The following is a 24720-nucleotide window of genomic DNA, read 5'->3' on the forward strand; positions in this document are numbered from 1 at the left end:
ATGGAATAAGATACTCAACAGCAGAAGGTCTTAAAGCACAGCAATATATTAGAGAATCTCACCAAGACACACACACAGTAAATGCAAATGCATTCACTGACATAAAGAAGTATGGAAAACTTAGAAATAATATACATTAATGTTAACATAAAATCTTATTCCATTATTGAATTTGCCTGAAAAATTAACTACCCAGGCTAATGGACATATACAGCACAAAAAACACGAACTGCCATAGTTTTAAAAAATGGCATTGTGAATCAGACAGGATAAAATGTGCATTTCTTTAATGAACCTGTATAACTATCTGTGGTCAACAAGATACATAGAACACAACCATCTATATATTTTGTTTATCCCCATCTTGGGACACGCTCAGTCTCAAAATTAAGGACAGTAATAACTTGGGGTTTTTTTTAAAAAAAAATAATCAACAAACAAAACAAAGCCCCCCCAAACAATAAAACCCCACAGTACATGAATTACAGTACCAATTAATTCTACTTTAGTGCATCTGGATTAGAGGACATTCTGCAGATAGATGTATGTGCACTTACTGACATCAACGCAATCCCTTCCAAAAGCAGGATTTCACTTATCATATACTTGCAATCATTTGAAGGGAAAACCTGTGAAGAGCTGTCCAGTAGCCCTCTCTCCTCCTGATGCTAATGCAGTGTAGACAATTACAACAGTATTCCTTTCAGCCTCTTGAACAAAGTACATTAAAAAGGTTTGATCAAATCTTCTTTATGCAATATACGTCACATTTGGTGAATACAAATTGATGACCTTGCCCTTTGCCCTGGCAAACTCTCTTTGTCTTTTCTCTATGAAATAGCATATTTGAACATAGTATTTTCTTAAATCTTGCCCTGATTGTATATAGAGAGAACACAGCCAGCTAAATGTCAATTAAAAGTATGAAAAGGGTTTCTTAAAATGCTCTTGTCCACAATTTTAACACTCTCTCTCACACCTCAAATATTATGTGCATAATGAAATGACAGAACGGAATATTATCCAAGTAGGTTAAAAAGAAAGGGCACAACCTCAAATTATTTAATGGTACAGTGAAAACATAAATCTTGCTTATTGTACCAAAGCACCAACAGGTTATCTTTAAAGGCAATACAACAAACTCTTTTAAAAAGATAAAGCACAAATTATGTTTAATAACTTCCATAGCTATAGACAATTCATTAGGCTGCTGTGACCTAAGCAGACTGAAAAGAATTTCTTTTTGTTCAATTTACTACGCAAATAGTTGTCAAACACGGGACTCAGCACTAGAATCAAGTTTTTTGCATTATTTGTTTTACAGTAGTACTAAATGGTTACACAACCCAATGTGCAGCAAACTGTGCATATTTATCAGGCAGTCTCTTCCTCTTCCTCCAAAAGTCTACAACCCAGCTTATGAGACTTATATTAAAAAATCCCAGAGGACAGAAAAGAAAGCCAAGAGACAGGCAGATACATGAGGGGGGTTGTCTGTTTTGGTTGTCCTTTTTTTTTTTTTTTTTTTTGGTAGTGGTGGGGTTTTTTAGTGTTGATTTACTAGATTTTTAACAGAAATCCCCAAAGAGTCGCACAGAAGTTCACAGCAATGACATGAAGCACACCTATCTGTTCATGTGTTCCAGAACAGAATGGCTTCAGCAGACAGATACTGAGTTTATATACAAGGTATTGAGATCTATTACAAGATTATATTTTGCAAAGTGCATACCCAGAGCATTCAAAGCATTTAACATAAAATTCTGTGTAACAGGTTGGCAAAGACAATGGATTAGGAGGAAGTGTTAAATATGTATTATTTTTGTGCTGTCATTGCTTGAGTACTAGAAGGTAAGAGCTGGCATTTTATAAAGGGCTGGTTACTAGAAGGAGAAACAAAGAACACTGTCTGTGTCACATGCACATCACAATTTGTATTAACAATGAATAATACAGAAAAGACTGATTCTTTATTCATATTTTGGGGGATAAAAAGAACCTGTCCATAAATAAATGAGGACAGAAGATTTCCCCCACTTTGCTTCATCAAGCAGCAGATAAGAAGAGGTAATAGGTCCCCTCTGGAGCAGTGTATCCCACACTCCAGTGATAACAACACTGGTATTCACAAAGGGCATTTCTCCTCTCATTGCTTGCACAAAAGGCAAAAGAGTTCAGGCTCCATCTGATTTTTGTACTCTAGCAGGCTTTTTCCAGACCCTTTCCTGCAATATCCATGGCCCCTCAGAAGCATTACAAAGTTATGTTTAAAATATTTGCAGATGTTCCATTCAAGCAAAAGGGATTTGAAAGCAGTAACACTTCTCCAGCTGGGAAGACATTCACCCTAGTTATGGAAAGAAATAATATTGTGTACACAATTTGTCATTTGGCCCAGGGAAGGAATCCAGTAGAGCCATGAGAAGGACATTATCAGAAAGAGTATGTAAGAGCTTCTAGCTTTTCTACTTTTCTAATCACACTCAGATCTCAAGATTGGAATGAAATATGAAGCATGCTTGGTTGCTTTTTCCTGGTTATGGCTTGGAGTATGTCAATTCTTGACAAGACAAACTTCAAAATACACTACAATAACAAAAAAAAAAAAAAAAGGGCAACTTCTCCTTCTAACACTTTTATTTTGTTGCAAAACATTAATTAAAGAAACCTTGCCCTTCGGCAGCAGAAAAGCATCTTCCATCGATTTTCATCAGGGCAGAAAGTCTGCCTTCTAAGTTTACACAAGGCACAACTTCACTTCAGTCTCCTCTAGCAAAACTGACTGATAAATTGTTTTCCTTAGTGTCTTCTCTTTTGACCACAGTTAACCATCTCCTCTTCTTCAGGTGTACACGAGACCACTTCTAAAATGGATCGCAGACATTATTCAAGTGAGAGAAATAAAACCCGGGTTTTTGTTTTTAAACTCAGCTCATTGCACTGTACTAGTCTAAAACATGGCCCAAGAAACCAATGTGTTGCCACGTTTTTTGCAGTGTGGAAGAAGCAGAAAAGCAGGGTTGTCACCTCTTCAACTGGCTTTGTTTCCAGAGAAGTCAGTGAGGAATTGCACCTCAGATTGAAGAAAAAGAAAAAAAAGAATCTGGATCACACTTCACTTTGAGTGCTGTTTACAAAAAGTGGCTGTAAAGGAACATTTATCATTCTGAGCACCCTGCCTCTACCAAAAGAACCCTCAAAAATAGGGAAGTGAAATGAATCAGTAAACGCATTTAGGAAAAGTTCTCTCTTATTTGAAAAGTGGAGTATAATCCCACACGACTGCAGCATTTGAAGCACATTGCTGGCTTTATCAAAGCAGCAGAAGAAGCAAAGAAAGAACTTCAGTGTTCTTCAACATTGAGAGGCATCAGCAACCAACTGAACAGCTGGGATGTCACTGAAACACAGAGAACTGCCTAGTACCCATTTTGTCACTCTGGAACCCATTTTCCTGCTCTCTCCTGCCTTCCCCCTCCCCACGCCCCCAACAAGATTAGGTCCCAACTCATAACATTTATTTTAAAAGTTCAAGGTCATTTTTTGACCTATTCAATGTGTTTTTGTAGTTCCATTCACTTAAACAACCTAGCAAAATGAACCCAAATTCATGGTAAATTGACTCTGACTTAATACAGAAACTCTATCCAAAGCATCCCACAAAATACCCCTCTCCCAGCCATTTCATCATTATTCAGGCCTGTACAAAATAAAACTTGCACCACTCAAGTCTCCTGCAGGACCCCACAGAAAGATCTTACTGTGGCAGGCACCACAAAACCCAACAGCCTCTGACCTAACAGCCTATAGTTACAATTACAAGCCTGCTGAAAGGATATAACCTCAAGCCTACACACCAACTTGTTTCCTGAAAAGGCTACTATATCTTTGTTAGACAGAAACAACTTTTTATCACTCCACAGTTACAGTAAAAGGCTTGACAGCTCCCTAGAGAAGACATAAGACATCTAAGATGTCATTTCTAGCAGGTAAGTTTAATAACTACAGGTGTGACATATTTGAAAGTGCTTCTCTCTGTTTACATAGTAAACCCGTGCACGCTTTTCACGTCCAGTTTTATTGTTTCAGACACGTTTTCAGTCCTTCTTAAGACACAAAACTTATATTAACCAAGAAAAAAAAATCAGAAGTTTCAAAAATAAATTTGCTTCCAAATATTATGTTGTCCTACACAACGCCCCCAGTGGTTCTGCAGTCCTTGTGATCCACTTTTTTGCCTGTGCATGAGGGATGATCACAAAGAGAGCTTTATTTCACGATTCACAGTGCTACATCACAGTTCTGCTCACCATCGCTGCTTTCTGCCCACACAACCAGAAACCAACCTGTGCTACAGAAGCCTGACACCAAGGGGATGGTGTGGCCACAGGACAAATAGGACACACCAGTGCAGAAGGACTCCTCTCCAGCCCAACAGCTTATTTTCCACTAATTGTGGCACAGACTTTAAATTACATAGAGGTGAAAGGCTTATAAAGAGAATACTGGAAGGAAAGACATGAGCTAGGATCTGAAACTACCACCCAATCTGGAGCACATAGAGAAACTTAAGAAGCAGCCAGTTTTGAAAGGGCTGGTTCTTTTATAAGTAAGAGAAGTCAAAAAATGCCAAAAAATATGCCCACTGAGCCAAGGCGCCAGAAAAAACTACTTGGTACCAACACAAGACTCCCAGAAGCAGTGATGGAAGAATGAGGGAACTGCAGTCTGTAGTTTTCCAGGGGTAACTCTCATTGCATAAGACTTGTGAATAGGAAAATAATTTTCTGAATTATTGCTTTCCTGACAAGTGGTTCCTGCTGGTAATCAGCAAATCAAAGCCTCAACTCATCACTAGGAAAGGGGAGGGGTTGTGTGAGATAGACTAAAGGCAAACAGCAGAGAGAAGAGGCTGGCTAAGGCTGAGCCAAAACCCTTGTAAGGGTGTTCTCTCAGGCTGCATTTCACTTTTGAAATCAGACGCTAAGCCTACTCCCAGAGATCCAAGTCTATTCAGAAACTCAGCAGTCCAGACCTGCTCCTTTTCAAGAAGAAGATGCTGACAATACTATTTTTGTGTGTGGTTCTTGCCATTTCTACTAATTATGAGTTTTACTGGGCAACAGAAACTGGTAGCTGTCACTTTTCATAGACAGCTCTTAAGATGCTGTGCCTCCCAGCACTCGACCTTGTGCGTGCCACTCACATTCTTTAGCATCCGTGTCGTGACTTGTTGATCTCTGGACTAAGATCCTGGTTCCATGGCCTGGGGACCAGGTTTCCTCTACTCAAGAAAGAGATCAAGCCTAACCTGACATGTAACTGAGAGGTCCTCTGCTTGGAAGCAAACCTAATCACAGTCGACACCCAGGGGTAGGTAAGCCTGTCGGATTCAGAGACTGGATCCAGTCGTGGCAGGCTGGTGTCTGCCTGTGGTGATTGCAACCCAGACCTGTTCCATTTTAGTTGCAGGCACAGGTCAACCAGCCTAGACAGCAAAACACAACACACATTGTTTGCCAGTCACATAAGTGTTTATGGACCAATGCCAGAACACAGAGAAGTCAGGTTCTTGCTTTCTATCACTGGACCTAGGAAATGATTGTTGGTTTGTGTTTAACTAGGCTGTCTGTATTTGCTATTACCTGTGCAATTTTGGTTGTCCAAGTATGTCCAAAGCTATCAACTCAAATAACAGACATCAGCTTCTGCAACGCTTCTGCATTTGCATACACTCAATACATTGAGAAGGCAATAACACATCAAGCTATTATAACAGAGTGATAAATTAAGCCTCTAATTTCACAAGCTCCTTCTGAAAACTATGCCACACAGTAGAAGAGTTGGCTGCTTCTACTGGAGACCTGAAATGACTTCATGAAGGCCTTTAGTTACCACATTAGCAGAATGAACAAATAAATATGAAGTACACATAAACATCAGTAAAATACTAAGATCAAACTTGAGGCCTCAGGGTTTTTAGACCACAGAAATAAAGTAGTATACTGACTAACTTGTTCATGGTGTGATTACCTAAGCATTGTCTTCAGCTATAAATGAGTTCCAGAAGCTGCCATTCTCTTTCCCCTTCCACAACAAACATAGAAAGGGCTATTTTAATACCCAGAACAGGTCTGTCTTCCAGCCCAGTACCGCTCCACTGCTCATTGCATTAGGACAAGGGAAGGCACGGCAATCTGCAGGGATGCGTGGGAACAAACAGCCTTCAGTGCTGGTAAAGAGAACAGGCAATTCTGTGTTTTCTTTTGCTTCCCTGGAATTACAAGAAGGCTTTACTTCCCATAGCAATACAAGACTGCCAGAAGCAGGAACTAAAGCAAAGATATCCCTAGCCCCTAAAAAAAATAGTAAATGAAAGGGAGAGGGGGAAAAAAAAAAAAAAAAATCTTTTAAACTGTCTCTCCTCAGAAGTGTTAAACTGATCTTTCAATTATTGATAGCTCACTTTCTCAAGTGACCACTAAACTGGAAGCTGCTCAAATCTGTATTTATATTTAAAAACACCAGTCAATGATATGTACACTCACAGCCTTACTAAAAACATGAGAGCAGGCCCTATGTAAAGCAACTTCACAAGCTGGAACCACAAGTGGACTCTTTGTTTTCCACTATAATTAATCTAATTGATAACTGGAACAAAGAATAAAGCTACTCCTATATAAAATTGACAGCTTCATATTAAAATGTCATTTATACCAGTACATTAAGAGAAAAATGAAGCTTTTGTAAATGTTTTTGCTTAATATGGCAGTGACACATTCAGTGTGAATCTGTGAAGTGTGAGTTCTACCTTGTTATATAAAACAAATGCAACTTGTATAACATCACTCCAAATACTAAATTACTACGAAAAAGAAAAATGTGAACAGGCAGATTTGAATTCAGAAATACAAAACAATGAAAAATGATATCTCCTGAAGTTAAATTAACTGAACAATAATTCTCTGTGGCTACACTTTAGCAGTTTCACCAGTCAGCCTATCAGTTGTGAAGGCTGTGGTGGAGGAATGAGAGATATTGCATAAAGTGAAAATAAAAGTCTTCTCTTGTAAAAGTCAATACATCATCCTAAGCTAGAAAAAATGGTCCCTAAACATCAGTAACTACAATCAGTAATTGTCATTAAAAGCTCTCATTATATAGTAAGTGTAATTAGAGCATCTTGCCCGCACAGGGTGCAGCACACAGAGAATGCTAGAAGGATTCATAAATTAGTGCCAAATCAGTCTCATTCCTATCTACCACACAATCTGCTGTAAAGAGAAAAATTGTATTTACACACATTAAGGCAAAGCCCACTGGCCTCTACAAAATTAGCCTAAACACAAAATGCAGTTATTTGAGGGACTCCCTGTTTCATTATGTGTCTTAGGAATAAAGGGATAAAGTTTGCCATCAATAACGCTGAACATATCTGCTGAACCCCGCAGATTCCAGGCATTAATAATTTAAGCTCTTATGGGAATTTTGTCGTGGTGGAGATAGGACTTGTCTGCAAACGGAGCTCAGGGGATGTTCAATATGATCTATTCTAGTATACACACACAATTGCTACATTTGTCATGATGCAGAGGAAAAGAATGGCTTGCTCTTAAGGATTTCAGGAATGTTTCTTCTTTAATTCACACAATAAAACCTCTGAGTATTTCTACTAAAAAAATCCCAGGTTCTAAAAAGATACTGTCATAAGAATTGTACTGAAAAGGTTTCTTCTCTGAATCTCTCTCACTCATGCACATACAGTGTTCTACACTTTATAAAATAGGATGGGAAGTCAGCAATCCAGCTCCCACTAGTAGTGTTGTCTAAACAAGATGCTACTATAAGCACAGATACTGTATAAGATTATGGCCTAGGCAGAAAAATCTGTGTACTTCACTCAAATATTCGTACTTTTAGGTGAAAATCTAATAGCTCTGTATGTAAAAGTCAGTTATGTGCACAACTACAAGATCTCACTGCAAAAATCCCCTTTAGCATGTGCCAATGATAAGCACAGAAGGTACATAACCTTTTGAGACACTTGTGGTATTTGTGTAATACAGACTGAATTCAGGCATTTGTGCAATAGCTAATCTAGGGTAACTCTGAGTATGGATACATTTATGCTGTAACAAGTGTATCTGTGTTCTAATTTAGTCTAACCATTTTTCATACCTTTGTTCTAGAATGGAAGTAAACTCAGACTTCAAAACAATTAGGCAAGGAAAACCTTCCTTTCATAACTAAGCCCAAATTCTTAGAATACAATTTTCAGAATAAAAAAAATTGTCTGCATGCTTTTGATACACCCACATTGGACCTTCACCATGATATACACACACAACTCAATGTGCCTCACAGTTCCTGAGTGGATCAATGCTCCATTACAAAGCTCAGGCACTGGGGAAACTAATGCAGTAGTTATAAACCCAGGAAAGTGCCTCAATATTTCTTTAAATTGGCTACATTTCCATTGAAATAATATTTCAATCAATGAACTTATAGGTGATCAGAAAAAGAATCTTAACAGCATATGGCATGTCTCAGCACCTTCGTCTTGCTGATCAGCTTTTCACTGTGATTTAAAACTTTCCCTGTAAAACCTGGAGCATAGTGTCCAATGGCTCTACAAGATCTCTGACTGATTATCCATGAAAACTGAACTCCCTATGAATTCAGTTCAAGAGCTTTATCATATAATGCCATAAAACAATTATTTTTATATTGGGATATTTGTAACTGAATCAGTCTGGAAAATATAATTCAAAAGCATATCACTATAGCAGCTTCTAATTCATGTTATCCCTGAAGAGTTATGTTCCCATCTCAGCTTGAACACGTTACGTTACAGCTGGCTCTCAAATTATTGCTTTAGAGCTCCCATTCTCCAGGGCTCTCCTGTCCTTTCCCCTGTCACTAACCTCTCTTTCATCTGCTTGGACATGTCAGTGCTCAACTGAACTCTGATGACTGCTGGATCTCTTGCTCATTCTCCAAAGAGGAAGAAACTCCTTACTCTGACAGGGCTTTAAGAAATCCATGCACCAAGTGTATAACCAAAAATTTATCTGGACAGTCTAGAAACAATGATTACCACTGCAGCAAAACATATGCCTAGAAATCTTCAACTATATCACACCAATCTAGGGTGCTTGAACAGCTTTTTGAAACAGATTGATAAGGACATAGTGTTGTTTTTCTATCAGTGATCGCCTCTTCTGCCCCTAAAAGAAAGCGCATTAATTACCTGGAAGAGACCATAGAGGGATTTAAATAGCCTTCAAAATAATTCCAACAGCAAATAAAACAAATTATACCACCTCCCATATAATACAGACAAAGTAATTTTCTATATATTATTTCATAACACTGTCTTGAGATATTCTCAATGCAAGTTCAGTTGGCAATGGACTGTATGAATCAGCATAACAATTTCAATGCCAAGAGTTAAGAGAAATCAAACTGAAAAATAAAAAAGCAGCCAGCATAATCCTTTGCAAGCATTTATGGTGCAATAATTATGCTACAGCTTGATGTAGTAAGGCTCTGATTATATATTTTTCCAAATGTCTCTGGAGTGACGTATCCCGTTTTGACAGATCTTTAAGAATGACGGGAGAATCAGCCCCACACTAACTCTGCTTCAGGGTTAGCACACTGAGATAGTAATGATGAAATTCTATTTTAGTTCTCCGACTTGAATACATATACACATTGATCAGATTTTGGAACTGGAAGACAAAATGGCTATGGCCCAAGGCAGATGAGCCAGCTTTGCTGGGAAGCCTGTATTGTAACTAGGAGGAGACAAAAACCAAAAAACCAAACAACAAACACCACCAACAACCAAACAAAACAAAACAAGAAAAAAAAAGTGCAACAAAACAGTACTTGTACTTTTCCTGACTGAGTAAACTAAGCAATAAGGCAGTGCTCTAGAAATATTAGGTTTCATCCACATTTTATTATTTTGCAAGCTGCTTGTGTTACAATCATGTTCTTAGCTTGTCTTTTAACTGTCTACTAAAATATGGAAAGCAATAGTAATAAATACATTTTACACATTAGTTCATGTAACAGTTCTTTGTTGGGGACACTACACAGCCTATAAAGTGAACTATTTGTACTCTTTTGCTCTGCTTTAATTGGCCTGCAAAATAAGACAGATAGAAGCTATTTCTCAAAATCAATGACCAGAAAAATCTTACCAAAATGCTATATACCAGTTAAGACTAGAGTAAAATTTACATTGCAATTTTGCTAACTACTTCATTATACTGCATTATCTTTATTATGAACGTACCAAGGGGTCTTTTTGGGAGATGTTATACAACTCCATATGATTTTGCACCCACTGTAAGGAACTCAGTTCTGTAGCACAGAGAAACATACAATGACCATCACTGAAGGAACAAACACACATCTCTCTAAGCACCAGTTATGAGAAATGAGAGATAAATAGAATTTAGCCTAGGTGCTTCTGGGTTGAGGTACATGGAAAACAATGAAGCATGGGATTTATTTGTTCTTATGTAAAAAAAAAATAAAGTAGATACAAGCAAAATACTTACAGCCATTTATAGCCCTTTCAAATGACTGGTTTGCAGGTGCATGCCACCTATCTCTGGGGAAGCACTGGACAGACACTTGAATATCTGTTTCCCTCGTTACAACAATGTTTTTTCCATCATATACCAGATACTTACAGACTGGACTAGCTCCTCCAGTCAGAGCAGAACCTCTGCCAATGCAAATACCACACCTCATGAGCTGACGGGCAAAACAATATTGTCTATTAAAAGGAAAAAAAACAAAACAAAACAAACAAACAAAAACACACACACACAAAAAAAACCACAAAAAAAAACCACAAAAAAAAAAAAAAACACCACAACTGACAGATCCAGGGACTACTTACTAAGAAAAAAATCCTGTAGAAGCTGTCCTTTTCTTGGAGTCATTCTAGGTGATGAAAGACTGTGCCATGTTCCTGTTACAGTCTCCTCCTCTAGCCAGATTTTAGGCTATTGACAGACGATAGGCTATTGCAGGGATCCAACACCACCCTCTTCTCACAACAGTCCAGAGTGAGAAGAAAATGGTCTGTCCCTCATGCTGAGCAAGGGCCTCAGCACTGCTTCTCACTTTCTATACCAGATTCTATCTCCCAATCCACTTCCAATTCTAATTTATCTGATTATTAGACCTCCTAAAGATTGATTACTAGCTCCAGGCACCTGACAAGTCACGACAAAATTAAATTCACAGGCTAGTGTAGTTTATTAGCAAGTTACTGAGTTGCTGGAAGAAAACATGGTCACCCCTCTCCCAGTGCCCTCCTACCAAAACTCTCTAACAAGCTTCACACCACCCACACCAGTAATGCACCTGTATATCATGAAGTGTAACACCCATGCAAATCCTATGGAGTCCAGGAAAGAATGAACTGTAAATTAACACCTTACACCACTTCCACAGGAGCGTGCTGAAGGATCAGCCACAAATTTCCCAGTGTCTGCGGATTTGTACAGCAACACTAAAAACATCCAGTCCCCTTCACTAATAGAAATAGTAATTACCCACAACTGTGTTTGCACTTCATGTTCCTGTAAAACACCTAATTGGCAACTAAACTCACTTTATTGATATATCAAGCTGCATTCCACAGCAAAACTTACACAGTGAAGCAAACTCTGTTAGCTGCTCATCATATACTGTTAAAAAGATGGAAAAAAAAAACCCATCATAAATGCAAAAGGACCTTCTCCCTAACCACTACACTATCTCGCACAATAAAATTAATAATTTAACTATCTGAAACTTCACATGTGCTGGGCACTGCAAGTAGACCAGTGGCATTTTCACTTCAAATTTATATAGTCTTTAGTCAGTATACTTAATCTGCATTTCTAACACCTGCTTCAGTCAGCTGTGAAATGCAATGTTATCTATAAAATTTTCTTTCATCTTTGTACTGTCCATCTAACAAAAAATTATATGATGGTGGATAATTATTTGACTTTAAAAAAGATATGAAACTTTTCACATGTTTTTTTGATCATTTCTTGAAAGACATGCTCATATATTTGACATTCCATTTTATTAAAAGGTTTGAGTTCTTTAAAAACCCCAGCTTTCACATTATTAATGTTATCTAATCCTATGTAATATATTTCTCCTTCAAATAGTTAACATTCACTTTCCATACAGTAGCAAAAACGTGGGAAGAAACCAGACCACAATTAAGCAACAGCCACAACGAGGTGTGCATTTTCAGGCCATTAGAACATGCCTCCAATGCAACAGGAAGAATCTAGAATGACTTTTCCACTCACTCAGGTGGGCATCAATGCCACCACCTGTATCATACCACAGGTATACCATGGTATGCAAAGAGTATGCAGAGGGGGTGAAACCACATGCAGCTATCACCCCATGGGCTTATGTCAGGCAAAAAAGCTGTTCCCAGTCATGTGTGGACTCAGCCAAGTTAAACACTAGGAGAATGAAGGTATCCAATGAAAGTATGCATTGTTGAGCTTTCAAGATGTGGGTTAAAAACCAGAAGATAATAGGAAGCATGGTTTATAAATGTAGAAACAACATTCCATCTTCATGTATTAACGTACAAAATTTTCTGTTTGACACAGGGTGGTCACCATGTTTAGATACTTCCCAATAAAACCATTTTTTAAAATTGTAAAAAGCAGCAAATTTTCAAATGCTTCACCTTGTCAGAGCTCATGTACAGGCTTTTCAGGGTGTGACCATACTTTGTACAGCATACTGAGTTTTTCATAGATAAAGTCAGATGATCATCTAGTCTGACGTTCCACCAACTAAGAGGGAAAGGACATCGTGTAACTACTCTTGCAACAAACCCTTACAATGGAGTTGACCTAGAAGGTACCTTCAGAAAATATTTTAGAAAAGGGATTTTGTGATACAATCTTTTAAAAGAAGTAGAAGCAACAAATAAACCATTTATTATTACAGGAATTATTAAGGATAGTTATCATTACAGGAAAGTAACCAGGAGCATGTGGGTGGAGAACTCAAATGAAGGAGGAGGAAAGAAGATGCTGGAAGGTGAAAAGGAGCTGAATTTGCTCATATGTCATGCCAGAAAGGTGATAAACTGAATCTCACGACAGGTGAAGGAATGGTCTTCAAGACTGTTCGAGTTTTGTTGGGGTGGGTTTTTTGATTTTACATAATGTCAAAATGCAAAATCTATACCACTGACAGAACAGTGTTAGAGGATGCAGGTAATGACAGACCATTAATTTAAATACTTCTCCCCCTCCTTCACAATAACCAGTATTTCCAGATACATGCCATTAAGGATGAAAGCTGTAGGTTGTTTTGATACTTTGAAAGAAGCTAAGGAAAAATAATAACGAGGGGAGCCTCTCAGCAACAACACAAACACAGACATTAACTACTGCTGCCTCATGCTGAAGGGTCATGACAGTTTCCCAAAACTGCCTTTCAACAATAAATAATAAACACAAATTTCCAAAGAAAGTTCCGGTTTTATGATAACCGTGCCTTCCTTGCTAGTTGAGTTAGAAGACCTCATGGAAGCTTTTGACCTAACCTCTGGCACTTCCATTTAGACAGTACTTGTCACCCTGACAGCATGGGGAATGGTTTCCAGCCATTCAGCTTATAGTAATAATGACGTGCCTCTTGTTTTTACCCCAAGAGACTGAGGACTGCTCATTCACAGACTGATGAGTTTTGAACGGACACTGCTAGGTCAGATAAAGAAGAACCACAGAAGAAAAGCATCCAAATCCAGACAGAGCCTTAACTTGTTTTGAATCAAAATCAAGAAGCTTAATAAATTAATGTGTTTGGGATATTTTTCCTGCCCTGAAGAGTCAACTTAAGGTTTGCAGAGAACAATACAGCACTGACAAGGGAATGTCACAAAACAGGCATACTGCTTTCCAGAATCCAGCTTTTGCTGGCTGCTGAATCCACATTTGGTGGACACAGAAGATGAGCTCCAGGCTCCACTACAGATCAGTGCATCCATGTAGCTGACTTCTCAGCATAACAGGTTGTATTTTATAACAAACACAGATGCCAGGTGAAATGACTCTTTGAAGCAGCACTAGTTCAAAGTACTGATGAAGCAGCAGAAAACAGAGGTCTAACTACCCCTGTACAAATTAAGGGGTGATTTCTCTCCACTTACTCCTGCCCTGCTACACATATTTCTCATACAGGAGACTAAGAGTTGTAGGACTGAGGAAAGATCATTGCTCCATTTCAGTCAGAACCTAAAACTTTGGAGGGGAACATTAACAGTAGGCTCTAAAATAATTTTAATTTCCTTTTGATTAATATTTTAAAAGGGAGGCAAAAAATCATATATTTGGTGCACTTCCAAATATTTCTGCAGGGAACATTTACCCTTAAATCAGGCCAAATGACTACATGTTTGTGTACAACCACAGCCTTAGAAGAATGCAGTTTTGTTTCTCTAGTATTAAAAGACGTTACAGAGAGGGCAAACTAAAAACCAAATTGTCTTTCATACTGCCTCTGTTCTCAATTTCTCCTTCGTGCACCAACCTACCTAATGTAAAGAACCAATAAATTCAAGCATTTGGTTCCCAGAGACACAACTTATTATTTGGAAGAATTTTAAATCTCTTGTTGTAAAAATAATTCGGTCAAAGTTTTGTAGTGTAAACTTTCACCTTTCTAAACAAAGCATGCAAATATTTCTCCAAGTGTTTGTCAGAAACTAATACAACAGCTTTCCAGTGCAATCGGTTTTAAAAATCGTTTCAAATAAGTGATATGACATTGTCCCATGACTTAACTAGAAGCTGGACATCTTAATCTTACTTCCTAACAGAACCAGTGATATTTCTTGCTGTTAATTTAACTTTCTTTGTCTTGGAGTAAAAAGACGGGAAACCATTGCAAAACAGAAATGTAGAAAACATCACAAACTAGTACCAGGACCTTTTCAACGTTATGATCTGCACACAAGTTTCACCCTAGTGCAATTGTTTTTTTCCAAGTCCTGACCATTAACAAAAAGTAAGCAGAACCAGAAAAAATAGCCCAAACCAAGTATATCCTTTTGACAAAAAATGCTGCATTTTTAGAGTAAAGATGAATTCTAAGACTTATGACAAAAGTAATCTTGGACAACAAACTGATTTTATGCTAAAACTGTGTATCAGCACAGATATGATTTAGATATTAATTCAATAAATTGCCTGATTATATAATTTTACAAACATACATTTTCTCTTTTAGAGGTTCTCCAAATGATAGTTATGAAAAACACATACTCTTATGACTCTGTTATTCATTAGCATTCATTTAAAAAGCAATAAAGCTTTCTACACATTTCCAGTATTCAATTCCATTAACAAGAGAGATGACCGTACCATAGTCAGTCTGAGGGCACTTTCATCTCCAGTTTTCCCACCCTATGTGATCTGAGAAAATATGCCAGACCATAAAATTTAAGGTACTTTGAATGTCCAGTTTTAGCTCCTGAAACTTCACTCCCTTCTACCTTGCAATTCATGAATGAAAATTGGACTGGAAGAATAAAGCTGCCTGAACTCTCATGCTACCTTTCCAATTTGCAACAAAACCTCTGAATTTTCTCCATCAACTTTCACTTCTGCTGGTTTTACTAACTCAAGAAATGCTACTGCACACATATCCCCAACTATTTCTTTCCTTGAAAGCCTGATAATCCATAAAAACAGTAACAATGAAAGAGGTGGGGACTCAACATACCGTCTCAAAAGCAGTCACCAAGTACCAGGCCAAGCAAGTTGCTGATCAAAAAAGTAGGTGAAATTTAAAAATCCTACTTACTGTTAGATGTCATATGAAGAAGTGGAAACAAGTAGAATACTCAAATATATTTATCTTTAAAAATACAGTAGTTAATTATTTGGGGGCTGCAAAGAGACTACAAAGAGATGCATTTAATAGTCTACTTATTGCTACTTTAGAATAAACTTTTCTTTTGGAAGAACTGGCTGCTTGAGTTCCATAAGGCCAAGGGAGATTAATTAAATGTTCAGAAGCAAAAGATAACGAGAAAACTAAGAAAGCACTGAGACCAGCTACAGCCCACATAATTTATAAACACTTGACAGCCAGTATTTTTACTTTTTTGCTATTATGTAGATTTCAATGCATTTTCCTCTTAGCAGTTGAAACAAAACACAAGCTTTTCTAAGAACTTAATAGCACATCTTATTTCCTTTTGGTTACTGTTACCTACCCTCCTTCTCCCTAAGTTTTCAAAGATAACCCAGCTGACCACTGGTCTTTTCAAATCAACTGCATCAAACAGACCACACATCATTTAAGTTCTATAATACTCAGATATCCAGTTACCACCCACCTGATTTCTCTCAGTCCCTTGGCAGCATAATCTTGTTTACTTCTTTTTAATTTTCTGACCATCGTACCTTTATACTTACTCCTTTTTTATTTTAAAGGAGTTCAGCGTTATTCATAGACAACCAGACTTCTTTGTTTTTATAAAAAATTCTGCATCTGTTTCCAAGTGACACCCACTCTGTCAGTTCAGTTTTTGGAGATAAAGAGTGAGGATATACTGGGATGGCTGCACATCCCCAGCCATCCCTGAGAACAGCCATCTGTAGCAAGGGCTCATTTCTTAAGCCTGCACTAACAGGTCTCTGTTACAGCAAGCTTTGTTACTCTGCCTTGCTTGTATCAACATAGTACAAGACAAACTTAACCTTGGGTATTAAACTCAGAATGCTATACACTGAAAGCACAAATACACAATAAGAGTGAAAGCCTGCACATTTTAAAATGCTACTTGGCAATTTGGAAACAGCTGATGATGCCCAAACTCACATTGAGATTTCAGATCAAGCTAGCAGAAATCAAAATGGGGACGGTTAGCTAACAATGGGAGAACTAGCCACGAAATAAGAAAAAGTTACAGCAAGTTAAGTGGTTCTTAAGATTATTTAAATTCCAGAAAATCCAAACTCTTCCTGCCACCTACATAATACCTGGTCCAAAGACTTGCTGCTGCCGAGGATCTGCCAACCCCTTCCACTCATGCAAAAACCCATTCTTCAGGGCTGAGGTGGCTTCCCAAGTGGCAGATTAACAGGATTTTTTAAGAACTACCTGAATCCAGTTTGGAGCACAGACCAGCAGCACCCCTGTGCTCCTTCAGAGAGGGAGTGGCGGCCACGTCCAAGAGTGCGGTGGCACACCATAAAGCAGCTCGGCTTTGAAAGTAAACCAGACTGAATCTAGAATTCAGCAACTGTTGTGAACAGACTTCCTGGCAAGATTTCCTTGTAAACAGCTAGCAGAGTAAAAAGGGAATCCCAGATGACTGTTCTGCCCCTTTTCATACTGCAAAGACACAATTAAGAGGGAACAAAGGGGTATACAAACATTTGCCTGATTGTAGAAAAGTATTTACAATGTTTGTGCTAGAAATATTTAAGGCAGATAAAGTTATTTATCCTAGAAATAACTAAGATTTAGAAATTATAATAAAAACTCGAAATAAACCTAAACCATTCAATATCCATTAAGGCAAAAGAAAGTAAATAAATTCAGCCAATTGGTTATTTCCATACGAGTGGATTTCTTTAAATAGTAATGAAATCATTGCCAAAAAATCCATTGTTATTAAAATAAAAAAGTTGGCTCAGCCTACCAAAATTAGATTTGTAAGTTGCTGGTCATTCCATAATTAAATCTATGTCACAAATTTGCAAGAAAAATGGACACTGTGCCTAATGCATTTACTTGCTGCACTGGTGCTGTCAGGCTGTGTAAATCATTATGCCTGCTAAAGCAGAGTAGATAAGGACTCCATACATTTTCATTAACCAACTAGGCTTTGTGTGTATGTGAGAAGATAACTTTCATATTCCCTTCTAGCTTTAGCTTTCATTTGGAAGATAACGTAAATAAAAACACTAGCCTTGATTTGATTAGCCAAGTGGCTGCTCCAAAAATTATTTGAGTTTTTGAACAATATGAACCAGCTCTGTCACTTCAGAAAGACAGTCAAGTAGAGGAAAAAAAAACATACATACTTAATTTGGACAAAGAAGATAAGTGAAATGAAACATGGAATAGGTTCCTTCCTTCAGACTGTCTTGTGTAGCCTGGAGACATGCCTTATTTTATCCTATAGCTTTCAATAGAGGAAGTGAAGCTAACCCAAGACAGCATTGCAAGAAGTCTCAACCAACACCTGCATTTTCAGCTGCCCTTTGCTCTTTTTTTTCAGGAGAGCAGTGGTCACAGAGCAGAGCCCTCTGAATTCTCACTTTTACGCTTGATTTCCTGTCACCACAGAACTTCAGATTTTGGTTACAGTTCTTTGTCTAAGGTGAAGTTGATGGCTGTTCCTTTCATATTTACTGTTCATAACCCCAAGGCATCAAATAATCTGACAATGTTCCCTGAAATCACAAGCTGGATACTCTCATGAGTTTCCAAGCCCACTGTCTCAAGAGGAAAGGAGATTAATGAGAGGTAGAAAGAGATTAGACAAGGCTCTTTCTAGCCTAGTAGTGCAGAGCATTTTGTGAGAATATCGTCTTCCAGACTTTAGGCCTTCTCCTTCTCACATGAACATGGCATTGTATTGTCACTCCAAATTGAGTTTAGCTCTCAACCAAGCATGTGTCTCCACTTAGTGCAAGAACAGCCCCAATGACAGGCTATGCCTTGGTGAACGTAAAGCCAAAGGAGATGAGCCATGCAGGCAAACACCGTAGGATAATCATTAGCACAGCATGTTTTGCAGCATCCTGCCTATTGCTCTGCACTTTGGATGTTAACAAGCATTATTTTTCTGTTGCAGCACAACTTTTAGAAGCAGAATAGAAATGCTGAGGAAGCACAATAATGTATACAATGCTAAGAATCTCAGCAGACTCATACTTAACATCCCAGAGAATTTCTTTAGCCTTTAGGTGCAAAAGTATCTTCTCCTACAAGTAGAAGCAGCTACCTCCGTGCTCCCTAATTCAGCAGATCTTAGCATGTATTTACATGCTTTACAGCAGCAACCTTGCTGATAACCATCCCCTCACTATTAGTAAAATGCTATCAGGTTTTATTAAAACCCTATTAAGAGGAAAAACTGAAATCACTTATTACATTCCACAATTATTGTAAACCAAACTGTTTAAGCAAGGGGAGGAGATAATGATATTAACTACCCAACCCAAAACAATCCTCTGTGGTATGATTCTAAATATTCTCTTGGCTGAAATTTATGTAAATTGAATTCATCTACCGTTAGTTATTACCAATCTAGCTGCATAAAAACACTTTTCTGTAACAATTAGTTCTTTAAAACACCGTATTTTAATTAGACCTGAGACATTATTAAATTAAGTGTAAATATGTACAGTATCATTCCACACATTGTTTCATCTGCATATTTAAAGGAATATGGGGCTTTGCTGGAGTTTAAAAGGAATTACTCTGCAGCTGGTTGGTAAGTTTTTGGAAATTTCCTTACCACCCAAAACACCTCCAAATGCTTAATCTAAGCATATTTCTGCTCATCAAGACATATTTAGCACTTCTACATTTGGCATTTCACAATGTGTTCCTTTTCATCTGAATAAGCCCATCTCAGTATTATTCTAACATGATACTGAGTCTTTTCCTGCAGACATTTTATTTCACAGTTCATTTCAATTTAACTTCTCAAGGACCATTTCCGAGTCTTAAAAAAGGAAAGAAGTGGCGGGGGGGGAAAGAGTTAAAAGCATAGCACATCTTTCAGCCCTTTTAAATCAGCTTGCTTCACAGTGTCATACACAGACACTGGCCCCACAGGGCATAGTCTGAGAACAGACAACATCCTGTCCTCCTGGCTTTGTCAGGACTACAGACAAGTGCAGCAACCTGCCCACATTCTGCACATGGCAATACAGGGAACGTAAGAAGGACTGCAGCCTTGCCAGTGGTCAGGTCCTTCCAAATTATCTCCAGGACACGTATATGGTTATGGTCATAAAGGTATGTAACTACATTTAAGCCTATCCGCAGACAGTACATCATCAGACACTAATAGCAAAAATGTAAATTTGATTTAGATTTGTTCTGAAGAAATAGGAAATAGGATCTCCACCTATAGCCGCCACAGCCATAAATCAGGCACCAATACAAACCAGTGGATTTCCAAAAACACTACCACAACTTTCCATTATCTTTTCAGAAACATGCCAATTATTTTCATATTTTACAGAACAGTTTTGACTTCAAACAAGTCTTTTTTTTAATGCTTCACCAGTTTTTCACAGAAAGCTTACAAAGTGACCGCACGGGAGTGACACACGGGAGCCACTCAAAGGTCAGGTAGACCTACAGCACTGCGAAACTAGTGAACAGCTCTGCCTACTTACTACAGTCCCTGTCCTGCCCTACCATCACTCCACTGCATTTTCAGCCACAAAGTTCACTCTACCAACTTCATAACTTGAAAAGTTTGTAAGAGCAAAACTTTCAGTAAACATATTTGTTGTTTCTCTTCTGTCCTACATACATTTTCCCTACATAATCATGATTTCAAACTAGGATACTACAATAAGTGTTTAAGTGTTTATATATATTTGTGACTTAATAGTGGCCACTTCCTTTAATTTTATTAAAAAAAAAAAAAAAGAAAAAAAAACTGTGGCTTGATTCAGGCTGATATTTCATATATTTGAAAAGTATTTCCTCGAATATTTTTTTTTTAAGACAAATGTTTAGCACAATACTGCTCCACGATTCAAAAAAATCTGAAATAAATAAAATGTGAAATTAGGTAACTATATGTAAACAGAACTTTCCAATGTTCAGTCCATGGAACTAAGAACAAAACCAAAACCAGGAGTATTATATGAGCACACAAACTAGCTCAGCTTCCTTAACTGAGATTTCTTCAAAGAGCTACAAACATGCTCTAGAAATTAAAATATGTATACGTTGCTTTACTGGGATCTGGCATTGTAGTCAGATGCTCCAGGGCCTGAATTCTTATTTGAAGTCAAAAGACATTCTCCAAATGACAACTGAGCTGAGGCCTTTGGGTATTTGAGGAAACCTCCTGAACTGAAAGCTGGGGACAGCAGAGAAACCAGAGCTTGTGCCAAGCAACAAGAGAAAATGCCATGCAAACACACAGAAAGTACCTTCTTCCAATTGGGGGAGGACATGACAGGTGACAAAAAGGAGCAAGTATTGGGGAATTGCTATTTGAAAAATATGAATGGTCATCTATACCCATAAAACCTACACTCAGCCTCCTAACCTTAACCTAGTCCCTCAAAAAAGCAGCAGCATAATGCACAACTTCAAAATGCCATGCACATTTCTCTCTTGGCAGCACAGCTTTACATACTTGAACTCTCAAACTGCAGCTTTTCATAATACAAATATGCAGAAAGTCAGGTATTTTTTACTTGCAGTTTTGATTTTAATTTCCTAATGTGAAATATTTTGTCATTCATTCCTTTTTTACATCATAGTCCTCTTTCTGGGGACAAAAGACAGGAATTACAAATGCACACTTCTAAACATGCACAGATTTTAATAAAGACGACCAAATTCAATTATTAGCTACTTAAATAAATAAAACAGTCACTTCTAGATTGCATACATATAAAATAATTTGTATTTAATAATCATTAATGTCTCTCCAAACAACATATCAATAAAAGAAATCTACTCTTCCTTTCTTCATAAATATATTTACTTAGTGTTCTTTACAGTGTCCTTTCTGAATCTTTGTAGACCACTAGGCCCACAAATACTGTTCTAACTGTTCACAGAAATGGTTATATTTCCAGCTGGATTGATTGCTTTCCCATATCTAGCTATTTTAGTGTGTTCCTCAGAGACACTGAGTGGCTTCACTGACAGTGAAATATGCTAAACAAATGACATGTCACTGAGTAAATTAGCATCTCCTCTCTGATCAGCTGGGTCATGTTTTCTTTTCAAAATCTATGGCCTTTTGATAGAAAATAATGAGTATTTGATAGGCCTTATTAGAAAAATCAATATATTGATGCCCTCGTCTGAATCATCTGCATAATAATAGATTCTGTTAACCCATTAAGGAGAAAATTAAGATGTGTTTACACTTTATTAATTTACCATCAGCAGAGACAATTTATTCACTACTTTTCTCAAGAGTTTAGCAAAAAGAGAAGAAATATGAAATATCTGTATGTAATGGTACAGCAAAATAAACGGAAAGATGATCCATTTTTTCCAGCTAAATGGCACAATTCCACCAACACTAATGTGAAAAATACAAGCACACCAATGATACTGTTAAAAATAAGACTACTAAAGCACTTGCTATAAATTTTGCATTACTTACCAAAAAACTTCCAAAAGCAGAATTAAATATAGCAGCTGCCTGAAGAGAGAAAAAGATAAATATCACCAATGGTAAAATAGCTGTAGTACAAAAATAAAATGTTATTCCCCCACCCAAAAAGCTATTAGATCCTCCAAATACAGACATACACAGAGACCATTAGGCAGTTACCCACTGCTTAAAAAATTGCTGGTGGCCTGTAACTTATGAAGACTGATAGGTTCTAGTTTATGCATTCCTAAATAATGTGCTGAAATGGACAAAAGCAGGAGGAGAAGAAAATCCTTGCTAGCAGACTTAAGAGGAGCAGCCACAAGAACTAGGAATACTACACAGAAGCTTGGTCTCAGTGCTTTTGCTCTAATCTGCCAGAAATATTTTTTAAAAATTGATCTATTAATCAAAATTAATACAATCTAAACTAAAATACTGCATTTTCATAGACTTTTAAGAATTTTAATGGAATATTAACCAGGCAAACTAATTTAATTGTTCATCAAAATAAAGTACTGACAAATTCAGAAGTTTCTGTAGTTTGACCAGGAAATCTAAAATAGGAACAAAAAAAACCCCACAAAAGCCAACAAAACCCACCAAAAAAAGCCACTACACCACCAAAACAACAACCCCACACTTCAGAGTCCAAAATGTCTAATTATTACTTTTTACTCCATGTTTTTTTAAAATCAGAAAACAAACAAGTTTGATAATTATTACAGAAGTGTCTGTGCTTACCTAAATATCCAGCAAATACAAGTAGCAGTATTCTTTCTTAACATTAACTAATTAAATTCCAAGAAGTTAAAACTCGAGTCTTGAATAGCTTTCCCCAATCACCAAGAAAGAACAGAAACTCTTGTCAGGCAGCCAGTCTGATGATGAAAAGCCACACAGCAAAGGTAAGAGGAAAAGGAGGAGGGAAATCTACCGTTTACATGAAGATTAAGAGCTAAGTCAAATTAATCACCCTGGACACTTCCACCCACAGATTAATAATAAGGGGATGCTAGCGAGTTCAGCAAGTTTGAATAAAGTCCAAAATCAGGGTAGGAGCTGTAGCTGAACCTGCCTTCTGCTCCATAAGAGGATGCAATGAAAATGAATGGCTAATGAGATCCTTGGCTCTAGAGAGCTTAGCTTTCTTATTCAAGTTCATAATTAATTCAAAGCTTTGATAATTTCATTAGATTCCTCCTCTGCTGGCCCTATCAATAAAAGATGGCACTGGACCGCAGCTCCTCAGCGGCCCAAATACAAAAACAAATGCAGACTGGGAAACCTTTGCTGACTTGCCTACTAAGAGGGACAATGGCATATGGCACTCCATGTTGCTGAGGGAGCAGCTGGATACATACAGCTAAATAAAACATTATAGTTGACAGTTGTAAACTACAGTAACATATTTTAACACCTCTTCCTCATCAACATGCCTTTTTGAACATAAAAAAGAGACACAAGTCCAAACAGCTTCTCTTGCCAGAGATCACAGTTGAAAGCAAGAGTGAGTGCAACTTAAAACAATTCTTCAACAAGTGTGAGTCAAATCAGGATTTTCTAGTTGCATTTGAAGATACACAGCTGATACTTTGATACGGCAAGAGAGAGACACATTATACCCATGCACACAAACCTACTGCAAGGGATCAGTTTCAATACGGGAGATGTCCTTGCATGTATCTTTTGTTAATATATTCCTCATAAGGTTTCCATTATCATTATAATAAAAAACTGATCCGGTTTATCAAGTCTCTTTGGTAATTGTTGGACATGTACCATTCTCTTACACAGACATTGTATTTGACCACTTCAATCTGATGAAGATGTAGAAAGGTTGCTTTTATTACATCCTGCCTCTGAACCCATGAAGGAGGACCTAGAGTTCCATTTTTAAGCACACTTGAAGATGTCTTCCTTGCAAAATAGTCTTTGCTATATAAACCAATGTAAATTAACTGTTAAGAACTGAAAGACAGAAGCATCTGTGCTTCACTTCTGCACCAGAAGGCTGGGAGGACTTAATAGTCCCCTCCTCCCCATGCAGATTTTGCATGCAGAGTGAGAGCTACATTTCTGTCTCCTACAGAGAACTGTATCACTTATCCTCTTCAGGAAAGCTGGTGAAGTCCACATAAAATGAGTAGCAAGCATAAAAAGTAGCTCTTTCCTCCCTAACATGCTAAACTGAACTCCATGTGTCAAAAAGCCCCTAAGTCCTACCAGACCAGGCTCTGTTTACAGTGCAGGTGAGCCTGCCAGACCAAGTCTACTGACACAAGAGAAATAACTTCAGTGCTGGACAGACCTCAACCATTTTTCTGGTC

The 24720-nt window shown here is 37.7% G+C and overlaps 1 protein-coding gene across 3 annotated transcripts in view; it reads right to left on the reverse strand.

Annotated features, from left to right (window-relative positions):
- The window catches only part of SLC10A7 (solute carrier family 10 member 7), a 152267-nt gene that overhangs the window by 80124 nt on the left and 47423 nt on the right, over positions 1–24720 (reverse strand). The window contains exons 5-6 of one of the 3 annotated variants that reach the window (XM_082050940.1): positions 22400–22438; positions 21475–21547 (exon numbers count right to left, since the gene is read on the reverse strand). The exons of 1 other annotated variant lie outside the window; for it this stretch is intronic. In XM_082050940.1, the coding sequence (XP_081907066.1) occupies positions 21518–21547; positions 22400–22438 (69 nt within the window). In that variant the 3' untranslated portion in view covers positions 21475–21517. Of the gene's footprint in view, positions 1–21474; positions 21548–22399; positions 22439–24720 lie in introns of those variants that run through there. One more of the 3 variants, XM_082050937.1, reaches the window with a different exon arrangement.

The sequence above is a fragment of the Streptopelia decaocto genome, assembly GCF_964273445.1.
Source record: "Streptopelia decaocto genome assembly, chromosome: 4".
Classification (NCBI taxonomy): domain Eukaryota; kingdom Metazoa; phylum Chordata; class Aves; order Columbiformes; family Columbidae; genus Streptopelia; species Streptopelia decaocto.